General features: G+C 44.8%; 1 protein-coding gene across 2 annotated transcripts; it reads left to right on the forward strand.

Annotated features, from left to right (window-relative positions):
* The first annotated feature begins 1,491 nt into the window (after nucleotides 1-1,491).
* On the forward strand, nucleotides 1,492-11,846 carry CD2 (CD2 molecule). 2 transcript variants are annotated; one of them, XM_048951199.1, is made up of 5 exons: nucleotides 1,492-1,706; nucleotides 5,108-5,398; nucleotides 7,115-7,354; nucleotides 8,053-8,172; nucleotides 10,140-11,846. In XM_048951199.1, the coding sequence occupies exons 1-5, from the start codon at nucleotides 1,646-1,648 to the stop codon at nucleotides 10,325-10,327; spliced, it is 900 nt and encodes a 299-aa protein (XP_048807156.1). In that variant the 5' UTR covers nucleotides 1,492-1,645; the 3' UTR covers nucleotides 10,328-11,846. The 2 variants fall into 2 exon arrangements, with proteins under 2 accessions (XP_048807156.1, XP_048807167.1); XM_048951210.1 differs by lacking the exon at nucleotides 1,492-1,706 and adding an exon at nucleotides 4,431-4,464.
* Nucleotides 11,847-12,573: the final 727 nt, after the last annotated feature.

Consider the following 12,573-nt stretch of genomic DNA (forward strand, 5'->3'; position numbering starts at 1 on the left):
TGCAGAGAGCAGGGCAGCATCATGGCTCGGTCTGTACCCAGAGCAATGGAACAGCCCCTGTCTCAGCATTTTTGCAGTAAGAACGTGTTGACAAGGAGCAGGGGCCTTATGGAAGTGGGAGGTAGCTTTGGGAAAAATATAAACCAAATATAAGACAATGTTAAGCAGAATATGGACATTGGTTTCAGCATGTCAGAGGCTCCTCTTGTCCTGCTCAATGAACCCAGCAAGAAAAGCAGGAGGGATGAAGATATGCATACTGCATTTGCCCAAAATCCTGTTGGTGCTCTGGCTGGAAGTCCTTGAACAGACTGCTTGTCTCTGGGCATCTTCCATGCCCTCAGTCTGGTTTCCCCCACAGAAAGTGGAAGTCAAGCACGAAACCTTCAGCTTGCAGCCGTTGCTTCCTCTTGTTTCATATGTGTCTCCATTGTGTGTTCTTTGTGAGTAAACAACAAAGAGAAGGAAGAACAGCTATGTAGGGAACATAATGTGGGGATCAGTAATACTGACTGTGGCCTCAGTGCTTTTTCCATTGGGTATTTTTATTTTTTTCCTTCTGTGCAAACAGCACTGTTTTCTACCAGCTGAAGAGTCGTTAAAACGATGACAAAGCTGGAGAAAGGAAAGGGTCTTAGAAGACCTTCCTATAATGTTAAGGAAAGAGAATCATATGAATTAATGAGAATGATTTATCTAATACTGTGCATTTCTTGTGCCGTATCTTTTCTTTTGTTTCTTTCTTGGCTTACATCTGCAGTAAAAATCTGGAAGATTTCAGCGACCACTATTGTAAAGGGATTGTCCTGGGATGACATTTCAAAGTCCTCCCCACACCATCTGTTTCATGTTGGAAACTGAAATAAAGAATTTATTAGCTTCTCACATGGTTTTGGTCGTAACTCCCATCCCTCCTCCCATCTTCTTTCCTCACAATCTTTCCAACATCAGCCAGCCTTGGAGTTAGTTTCTGGATAGACCAAGGCAGTATTATCATGTTTTCATACTGTTCCAAGCCCGCTCTTCTTCCATGGCTCACTTGGATGGATGGTCATGCCTGCAGGACTCCCATGTGTGGCAGTGGGCCAGTTCCTTGCAGGACAGACACTGATGTGAAGATGATCTAATACTTTCCAAGGGAAGTATGTCTCTTTTCCACAAGTTGCCCGGCAGCCATCAGTTTCTGTTTCCCCACTGGGGAACTGGGTTTATTGTACCCTCTTTACTGAGTGGGCCACAGGGGAGCAGAAGGTATACCACCACCCCTGCCCCAAGGGAGCATCTGTCCCATAAGGAAGATGATGTGGATAGTGGAGCTGAACTCTTCAGATGGACATTGAAGAGGACGAGGGCCCTCTGGCCCTCAAGCTGAGTGGGCAGATCTTGGAAGGAGGTAGGAGGAGGGACATTTGTCATGCTGTCCCCATTGCAGCACGCTGCCCCATCCTGACAGCACAGCCTTCAGGAGGTGCTGCTGCTGCTGCTTTGGGTGTCTGGCGAGAAACGAGAAGTGCTCGAGTGCAGGCGGGAGGTTGGGAGGAGGGCACAGGCTGTGCAAGCACTGCCGCTGCTTTCAGCAGAAGAGCCTTTCACCTGCTGGGAGCTGCCCTTGGCAAGGCGGCACTGGGTTTTTTGGATCCTGAAAATGAACTTCGGGAGGATTTTCCTTGTCAAGTGCTTGCTGCTTTTGTTTCCCAAAGCAAAATGTAAGTCTTCATTAAGATCTTCAACTTTTTTTTGTATGTGCTACTGTTGTTAAAATTGCCTTTAAACAATTTACAACTTGGTGGGATGTTACTGATGAGAAACTAGTTCCATTTTCCCAATGGGTGAGGTGACTGGAGAGTCTCTGAGTTGTGCATATTATTACTTGATTTCATTTTCATCCAGGAGAAGAGGGCAAGACCCGAATTTCCCATTTCTATTATAACAGTAAGCTGTAAACAGCTCTGGTTTTAAGTTAATGAGCTATAATTTGACACGTGTGTAACAAGAAATATCAGCATGCAATTTTCTTTCTGCCTTTGAGGTAGCTTGTAGTACATTAGTGATCTACTTCATGGTGCATTGTGCACAGCCATTATTACATGTAGTTACCTTTTCTTATCAACGATGAGCAAATCTTCTGAAAGTGCAAATTATATTCTTCCCTAAATATTAACAGAAAGTGTGTAGTATCTCAGTGTCATCAGTGGAGCTCAAGGATAGGATGCGAGAACAGTAAGCAAATGCCTACTTACACTGCTCTCATTTTTAAAGTATTAATCTAAAAACTTAATTAAGGTGTCTTCTTCTCTCTAATCTATGAGTTAACAACACAGCTACACACAGATATTTTTTCCCCTGTTCATTCCACTATAGATTGATTGTATTCTTTTTCCTCCAGAACAAAATTAATTGGAGAATAAGGAATTTCTGTTTGGCATGTGATGTATTTCTTCCCAAACAGAAATGAAGTTCATTCCCTTGAATGGAAAATGGGTTTCAGATTTACCTGAAGCAGTGAAACAGAAGATTCCTTACTTCTCTAATGTTACTTTTTGGAACTTTTTCTTTTTTTTTTTTGACTCTTCCTTGTGGCTGCAAATGGGCTCTACGCTGCCAGCTCTGATCTTTCTGCCCCTTGAAGAGCATTTCAGCTGACATTAGCAGAACTGCCATTTCCTCAGTTAAGCAGATTTGTAGTATCACATGTGTGGAATCCTCTGCTTTCCATTAGATCCATGGGATCTCCCTCGGGATGTGTCGTGGCAGTCAGTCCTTAGAGATGCCACCAGATTTTCCTTGAAAACTTAGATGTTTTTCTCCATACTTTTGGATAGAAAATATAAATGTGCGTATCTGTTACGCAAAGGCATTCTGTTCCTAGCTCTAACTACTTGTTTGTGATGGAGCAGAGACAGGTACTGGAACCCAACCATTTGGGTCCAACCCATGGTGCCATGTCTGTGGAAGATAGCTGCTGCCCAGACTGACAGCATGGCTGCAGAATGTTTCATTTGATGCATCAAATGCCTCATGTGATACTGAACTAAGAACCTCGCCTCAGTCAGGGGTGGAAACACATCAGTATTCATTTCCCTGTAGCAGAGACAAAATATTTTGACTCTTTGGTTATCTCTAATATTGTTAGTTTGCTGAAACAGCAACTGGATTTCAGTTGCCCCTGTAGTTTATCATTGTGGAATAATGGATTATACACTACAGTAAAAAGTGCATAAGCACAGCATTGTCTGTAGGAAAAACTGCTTGAAATCTATCAAGTTAGAGCAGAATCATCTCTCTCTGGTATTTGGGAGGAAATGCCCCACCTGCCCATCGGTTTTATCCTACAGATGAAAGAGGAATGAATATAGATCATGAACAAGTTGCAGTTCAGAATGAAAGTTTTTAGTAATGAACATATTCCACCTCACACTTCTAAATGCTTTTTAATATCTCCTCTACAACTTTTCCACTGGCAGCTGTGGTGCAGGCATTGCCACACTGAGGTGACATCTCTGGATGTGTCCCAGAACCACGTAAATGTGGCACTGAGGGACATGGGTTGGTGGGCGTAGTGGGGATAGGTGATCTTAGTTTTCTTTTGCAACCTTAATGACAGTATGATTCTATGTCCAAACATGCCTCCAGAAGCACGGTTCCCCAGAGCCATGTCTTCAGGGGCTGCAAAGCAGCCTGCAGCATGAAGGGCATGGGACCAGGCACAAAGGGAAGAATGAATGACATCCTGAAGTGATGATGTGTTTTACTTCCCACAGCCATTTCTGACTATCACCTTTACTCTGAGTGCCAAGTCCTGGCAGCACTGCTGTGCAGTGCCCCTCCTCTTGCCTATTTTGCAGAGGGGATGTACAATCAAAGGGCACCTGTCACGAGAAAAGGCTTTTTTTTGGTCTTTGCTTATCTCCCAACATCGCCTGTGCCTCATAAGCTCGCAGGCTGTGGTTAGCTGTTTGTTTCTCCCCCTTGCTTTCCCATACTGTGATGCTGTGCTAGAAACATGGGGTAGATGCACTGTGGAGCAGCACTGCGACTTACATACCTGCATCTTCCTCCAGTTTGGTGTCATGTGCTCACTTCTTGACACAGACACCTCTTTTAGGCCGCTGTTTTTATCATTGTAGCCATCACTGTTGCTGCTGAAGTGACCCCACGATCCAAGGCCTCCACAAGCTTGCTGCTCACCATAATAATGACAGCAACGATTGCTCTGCACATCAGCCTGTGCCAAGAGCTAAGCCTGCCCAAATGACCTTATTTGCAGGAGGGGTGAATTTAGAGGAAATGCTAAGTCAGGGCTTGAAGCAGTGATTGAGCACCTGGTGGGAGCTCACTTGAGTGACCAGAAGGTGGAGGAAGGATCCACCCTTTCCCAGATCTCATTTAAGGGCTGGAAGTGGAGGTGAGGGCATCTCATCTGGAGGTCTCTGTCTATTTGAGGACCTTACAGGTTTTCTAAAGGTAGCTTGCTCCTTTCTCATTTTTCTTTGCCTACTGCTGTTGTATTTGAGTGGATCTTCCCTGGCCTGGGATCTTGCTGGTCTACTGTTATTGTTGTGCTTTCTGTCATGTTACAGCGGAGTCCACAGGCAGCCAAGAATCTCAGCAGTCAAAATCACAATGAATAAATCATCCACAGGATAAAGCCTGCTTCTGTAAATGTGACTTTCAAATTCCTCAGAATTAATTTGGGTACTGATGAGCTGACAAACAATCAAGGGGAGATCTGGAGTATTGGAAAAAAAATGTGAAGAGAGGCTTTAAGAATCTGAGTGGGTGGAAAATGAAACCCTTTGGATCATGGCACTAGATACTAGGAAGGATCTCACCTCACCGTTGTGAGGGTGGTGAGACACTGGACAGATTGTCCAATAAGGTTGTGGATGTCCCTTCCCTGGAAGCATTCAAGACTAGGCTGGATGGGGTTTTGAACAACCTGCTCTAGTGGGTGGTGTCCCTGTCTTTAGCAGGAGGTTGGAGCTAGATGATCTTAAATGCCCCTTCCAACCCAAAGCATTCTTTGATTCTATGGCTGTGGTTGGTGAGCAGGGCAGTAAGGACTGTTTAGGATGAACTGACAGATGGATTGTGCTTGTCTTCGTAGGTACCAGTACCATAAATTACAAGGCAGTGAATGAGACAGCTCTACTCAGTTCCACTGCTGAAAACATGCACGAGATATTGTGGAGCAGAGACAACGAGAGGCTGCTTCAGATGAAAGACAAAAAAATTAAATATTACGTGGAGAAGACGCAGTGTAGGTGCAAGGTGCTCCTCAATGGGACTCTCCGAATAGAGCGGCTGGTGAAAGAAGACAGTGGGATATACAAGGTGTCTGCATATGACAAGAATGGAAAGCTGAAGGCAAATGAAACAATAGTGCTCATCGTTTTGGGTGAGTTCTTGCTCTCTCCATACCAATCCAAGGATGTCTCACTTTGTTGAAGGCCTTCACTACGAACTGCCTGCAGATTAAGGAAGTCGTTGGGGCCTTATTCATTTGCCTTATTGCCTTTAAGGCAGTGAACTGTCATTGGGGTTACCTGGGTTTAATTCCAGGCTAAGGTAATAGATAGCAAGTTAACTATGTGCTGCATCGCTTCCCTACTCTGCAGCAGAGATCTTGCCTTACTGCTGGTACACAGCTGTGGGAGTAAAACCCTTCAGTTGGGTGCTAGTATCAATTGTCATCCAGTTCACATACTGCTACTGGAGTTGGAAAGACAGCTGTTCTGAGGAGAAAGAAATAGTTGAGATGGTGACACCATCACACCAACATGACCTGTACTCTGGTGTTTCACACAGGGGCTTTCCTCCAAAAGATGCCCTACAGCTTGCAGAAGGGGAGTGGGTTAATGAGGGAAGGGAGGTGCCTCTCCTTGTTATAGTGTGCACCTAGTTTGTGGCTCTTTAGAAGGTAGGAATAGAGCTTTTTTCCATCTGATGCCTCTGTCAGTTTTCCCTGTCATCAGTGTCAGAGAATCCAACACCAAAAAATAGTTCCTTGTAGGACACAGAGAGATAGAAATCAGCTCCCTCTGTCATAGCCTCCTTGGAGCCGAGTGCTCTGTTTTGTTCTGTTCTCTGTTGTGATGTGTTTTCGTGCTGTGGCTGTCATGCAAGCTGAGTGCCTTTGGCAATGCATAAAGCATCATAAGTAGCTGTTCTATCTTGGAGGAAATTTCTTCTGATGGGTACAGGCAGATCAGAGCTAATTGCATTTGTACCAGAACACTGGGGCAGGAGTTAGAGGGCTGTCTCCAGCCTTCCTTATTCACATCCTCTGCCCCAAAACACTACTTTCTCCCATGGCCATGAGCCAGGCAAAGCCTGGGGATCATCTGGCTCTGTAATGCAGCTCTCCTTTGCTGAAGTGCTTTTAGGTGCTCTCCAGATCTGTTGGAGCTCCACACTGGGGGCTTCTCCCCAAATTAGTCAAGGAAGTTATAAAATGGGTGGAAAATTCCCCTCAGAGCAGTGAGGCAGTGGCACAGGCTGCCTGGGGAGGTGGTGGAGTCACTGACACTGAAAGTGTTCAAGAACAGTGTGGATGTGACACTGAGGGATGTGATTAGTGGGAACGCACTGGCGGTCAGACTGGGTGATCTTTGTCATCTTTTCTAACCTTAATGATTCTATGATTCTATCCCTTCAGGTTGTGCTTAGTATGGTTAACTAGCTGTAAGTCAAATGCACTTATGATGTTAACTACAGATATTTCTATTCAGAAGCAGAATGGGGGATAAAAATCAGATTTCAAATCATGGCAACGCTGTGGTAACAGTGGGTTCTGGAGGAGATACAGTGTAGTTACTCTTGCTGGCACAAACAATTCCACTTCGTTTGAGGAAGAGACACCTAGGGAATTGAGGAGAGAATGGAAAGAGGCAAAAAGATCAAAAGTGTGTTAGGATGAAAATGTAGGCTAATAGATGACATTTTCTTTATAACTGCTGTGTTGCTTCTGCAGTGGAAGTCCGATTTGTTCTTATTCTTCTCTGGTCTCATTAGCTGGTGCTACTCCATCACTGCAATTCCTAGCTCTGCTTCACAATGGAGATCTTCAAAAGGAGAAACATCATCAGATCTGTCTGTCCTTTATGTTTTTCAGAGCCTGTCCCTCAGCCAATCCTCAGTGCTGAATGCATTAATAAAACCCTATATGTGAAATGTACAGTGAAGAAGACTGAGGACCAGGTGTTTACAATAGAATTGACTCAAGATAAAATCAATAAATCACAAACGAATGTAACAGAGGTGGAATTTACTACTCGACACAGTGGGAGATACAGATGTATTGTTAAGAATCAAGTCAGCAAAAAAACAACTGAGAAGGAAATAAAATGTCCAGGTAAGAAGTCCACTTTTACCAGAATCAGCTAGGACTCAGCTACAGCACTTCAAGTAGTTGTGTCTATCTGCAAGGTTGATCAGGAACCCACAAGCAGCCATGGTTCCCTGTATGCAGTAGTGAGTGCTGATGCTGGGTTTTGATTGCATGCAGCAGTCTGTGAGAGGCAGAAAACATCTTTCCCTTTTTGTTTTAATGGGATAAAGATAGTATAGAAACAAGTGATGCTTGCTGAGGGATTATAGCCAGAGACCATTACAGTAAGACAGCATAAAGCTACCAAAGAGGGTAAGCTACCACAACAAAAATTAAAAGCTTTTTCTTGGAAAATGTGCCTTGGGATCTCCTTGTTTTCAGGGTATTTGCTCTTTATTTACACCCTTATGGGGGGAAAATGACTTGCACGTTGTTTTCTTCCTCTCCATGCTCATATCTATAAAGGTGGTGGCTGTGTGCTACCAGTGGGTATGCATGGTTGCTTCGATTTTCTTCTAAGAGAGTTTTTGCAGTATTCTTCAACATTGTTTCATGCTGCAGTGAGGACCAACAGCTTTTTCCTGTGTACAGAGAAAGGGCAGAGGAGTGGGTTCTCTAACTAGTGCTGCTTTCATTTCAATGGCAGGAAGATAGAAAATTCTAAGTTGGTGTTACACAAGCTATTTCTTCTCCTCTAACATCCTCTTTATTCTCTTAACTAGGCCAGCTGGAGCTCTATCTCATCTCATGCATAGCAGGAGGTGCAGTATTCTTTATTGTCTTTGTGATTTTGCTTATTTATTGCATCAGGAAGAAAAAAGCAGATAGGCTTGAAGATGATGGTAAGTATTCAAAGGCTTTAAGTTCTGTCTAGCCACCTCATCTTTGGCACGTAGTGAATCTCAGTGCATCAGCTGCTATTGTCAGTCTTGGTTTCAGACATATACTTTGAACAAAAGGCTTTTTGTTCTCAAGCCCTTCTGTTTATCTATGCAGAAAGAACGGCTGCTCTAATCCTTGGCCAAGGCCACCTGTCATGAACATCCATGGGGCTAAACATACAATTAAATATCTGTCAGGAGATTTTTTTTTTCAGTAAACTTATATAGTATGAAACTAGGATCTCTGACATTGTTAGTCACCTTTGGAAACACTGTATGTAAGGAGAGGGCGCTTCTTCTCTCTGCAAAACAGTGTTGCTGGAGGCATATCAACACTGGAGGTCCAGCTTGAGGCACTTAAAAAGTCTATGGGCAGAGTTCTCATCTGTTGTCCAGAATTCAAGCCTCTTTAAGAAAATACGCTGCCAGAGTTACCTCTCAGTGCAGGCTCACTCTTAATAGAGTTGTTGCCTGAGATTGCAGCTTGGTTATTGCCCCTAGTTTAGGTGTGCAGAGGATGCTGAGCTGACACTCAGGAAGAGCTGGCTGGCTCATTCAGAAGAGGAAGCTCAAGTACGAGGGAAGATCACTCTGAGCTGGGGCAGCATGTTGGTATTGAAGGCTTGTTACACCCACATACTTGTCAGACTTGCTGTATGATCTTCAGTAGCACCTAGGCTCTGTGTGAGTGCTTGAACTACAAAATGTGAGAAGACATTCCTTTGCACAGCAGTATTTGTCAAAGTAAAAAGGGTAATGTTTGAAAGAAACTCCAGCTGATACCTTAAAGGTGCCTGTGGTCAGTCTGACAACAAAGGTTAGCATGATGCTTCCCATGGCTGAGGGTAGAACTTCAGTATGGCTAACTCATTATGGCCCCCTCACTTTCCCTGAAGCATCACTACAAAGACTGGGCAAGTGTTTTCCCTGTCCTCTAGGAGAGTTCACAACAGTGCAACCATGGGATGTTGCCTTAGAAGACTTGGCACATCTTATGAGCAAAATGCCAGTGTGAGCAAAGCCACTAGAATTTTGCCTTTCAATATGGCTATTCTTGATGTTCTTTGTCAAGGGAGTAGCTTACCCCATTCAGTGCGGTGACAGCACCTCCTCAGTTTTGGGGTCTGGATTAAAGAAAGGAGGGAAATCTGAGATGATAAGAACTAAAATAAGGTGGCTGGTTTCTTTGAAACAGGTTGGTGTGTAAGGTTATTTCAGCACCCCAAGAGGTAAATTTTTCAATCCTAAGCTAAAATGACTGGCATATCACAAATGATGAGTTAATGATCAAGAGTAAGATGGCATGAATTTAATTCTACCTACTGGAAAATTCATGCTGGCAATTTCCAAGTCCATGGAAATCTTCATGGCAGATAGTGGCAGAGCAGGGCTTTTGTGTTGCTACCTGTGGGTGTGACCGATTTCATAGAACATCTGGGGTTGGAGGGGATCTTAAATCTTACTCAGTCCCAACTCCCTGCCATGGGCAGGGCTGCCCTCCACCAGCTCAGGCTGCCCAGGGTCCTATCCAACCTGGCCTTGAGCACCTCTATGAATGGGGTACCAAAGATTCTCTGGGCAGCGCCTCACTGCCCTCTGCATAGAGAGTGTCCAAAAAAGAACAGAGAAGCTCGGGCTGAGAGTGTCTATCAGTGACCAGAGAAGGCAGTAGTGTCTTCAGGTGCATTGACCTCTGCTTTGGGGCTGCTGCAAAACTTTGAGAGCTGCCTGAGTGTGTGAATGACAGTGACTTTAGTTGTTTGCAGGACAACCTGAAAGTGACAGTGCCCTTGCAGGTAAGACCAATATATATATTTTTAATTCTATGGTCCAAACTCTTTTCCTTTGCTGTTGGATTTCAGTAAGAACATTGCCTCCTGCTTAGATGTAAGTAGGTGCTTGACTGCTGTGGCCTCCTGTTGTTGCAGATGAGGAAAGGATGCAGATCCACCAAGTGGACACAGAGATGGCGATGCGGAAGCTCCCTCAACTACCATCCAACCCTATCCCCCAGCAGACCTGTGTGCAGCAGACGCCTCCTCCACAGCCATGTATACAGCAACGAGCAGTGCCCCCACAGCCCAGGCCACGTACCCAGCTGAGAGAGAGGCACTGAGTGTCTGTCATGGGGGATGGAGGGCTCTTTCCTATGGAAGAAGAAAGTTTACAACAATCAGGAACTCCTTCCACCCAGGCTTATGTAGCTCAGCTACGGAGCTGCAGAAGATTAGGGAGAGCATCAGGTAACTGGAGTTGAAGAGACACAGTGGAGGAGATTGAAGATGATGAGATCTGAGGCCTCTTTTCTTCAAGTGACTCTATACTAATGTATAGACTACTGACACCTGCGTCTTTCTGTGGTTCACTTGTTTTTACTGCACCTTGCTGTTGTCTTGCTTTCCAGATGGGTTATATCAAAAAGTGAGAGTCTTTCTGAGACAATGTGGGCTTGTGGATCTTACCTGGTTTTATCACATAGCGTTTCATTCTCTTGCTGTGCATTAGAACAGCCCTCTGGTTTCAACATCAGATGCATGATCTCCTAAACAGAACAATAATCTGTATATAATTAATTAACTGGTCTGATGTTGGAAGAATTGGTGCTGTCCAACACAGAACAGTAAACAGAAAGGAGATGTGATGGACTTGAAGCATGCACATGTGAAAAATTGTAAGGGGGAAGGAGTATATCCTTCATTTTCTCTACTGCTTCAGCTCAGTTCCTGTGCTTCTTCACTGGCAAGTAAAATGAAACAATTTTCCCTATAGATCTGTTTGACTTGTCAGGTAGCTTTTTTTTCTTTTTTTTCTTTTTTTTTGTCACAGAACAGGCCATTGACTACTACAAGTAGTATTTCAAACTGCCAAGCAGCCTCCTTAACAGTGCTGTTTTCTGAATTGACATAGCTTCCATCACCAGGCCACCTGTCTGATGACCAAGCTCCCTGATTTTTTCTGGTAAGCACCTCATGATTGCTGGTGAGTTCCAGGTGATTACAGAAAACTGCTGAGAGGCCTCACTCTCCCAAAGGAAAAGGTGCATGCCTGGACTGCAATAACTATTCCTGCATCACTCTCCATGTTCTGGCCAAACACTCCTTGCTCCTCTGGGCCTTGAGAACGTTCTGTCAGACAGCTGAGGAGCTAAGAGAGGACATGCTTTCTTCAAGCGATGTCTGAATGGATAAACTGGTCCATCTGGTGTAAAAGTCAGCAAAGGGGGAGAAGGGGAGAGCTGCCAGAGCAAAAGATGTCCAGATAGCATTTTGTTGCAATAGGCAGAAGGATGTGCAGTATGCCTCCTCGAGCTGACTCTCCTGCTTGTGTCATGGCAGTTAAATAGACTTCTTTTTGTTTCTCCTCAGAAATGTGACTGTTTTTATCTTCTGGAGTGAGGGTGGAGAAGTAACTTGTAGGGGTGAGCAGGGGATCTCTACCTCTCCCAGAGCTCAGTCACTCTGCTTGAGCTCCAGAGGGGATGCAATGATGGGAGGATCACTTGTTCTTGGCTTAGCTTTCTGCAGCTTGTTTTAGGGTTTTTACTACTTGAAATTGCATTTGGTAAATATTTCCTGGTTTACTTAATAATATAAGCTATGTACCTGCAGTGAATGAATAAAGACAAGAGTGGGTGTAAAGGGCTTCAGCTCATACCTTTGCTGACATCCCTTTGAAATCTCCCTTTGGTACAGAGAAGACAGGAAAAACACTCTGGTCAATGAGCCACAAGACCTTGAATGCAGGAGGTGTCACATACAGTACCTTCCAGGGCTCTCTGTTACGTATTGGCTCTTCTTTTAACATCACTGCCACAGTGCCTTCTGTGCCATAGGCTAAACAGAACTGCAACAGTGCTTTTGAGATGCTCCTTTCCCATTGGCCTTGCTCAGCTTCTGTCATGTTGGCTAGGCCAAGGGACCTGGCACCTGAAGTTACTTGGTAGGTATCTGTAACTCTGTTCCTTGTGTCTGGTGTCTTTTTTCAGCCCATGAGGATGGTTGTGCACAGCCTGGGGCACAGGCTGTGCTGGCAGCTCCCTGGTAGGCAGCCCTGCAAAATGCTGCCAGCTGTTCTTGGAGCTTGATGCCTGTGCTGCAGCTGTGCTCCTGCTCTGCAGTTGACCTCTCCTTGAAGTATCCTGCTAGCCTGAGTCCTCTGCCTGATTCCTCTTGCTGGTTTCTGAATTACTAGGCAGGGAAGTTCTCCATGCTGTGATCCTAGCTGCAGCAGATGTGGGGGCTGCAGGGTTTGGTTTCAAATCCTCATTTACTTCCTCAGCCCAGAGAGCCATGGTACTGCATTCAGCCTGAGCATGGGCAGCATTCCCTGTTCCGTCCCCTTAAAGCACAAAACTCTCCTGAG

The sequence above is a fragment of the Lagopus muta genome, chromosome 1 (assembly GCF_023343835.1).
Source record: "Lagopus muta isolate bLagMut1 chromosome 1, bLagMut1 primary, whole genome shotgun sequence".
NCBI classification, from domain to species: Eukaryota; Metazoa; Chordata; class Aves; order Galliformes; family Phasianidae; genus Lagopus; species Lagopus muta.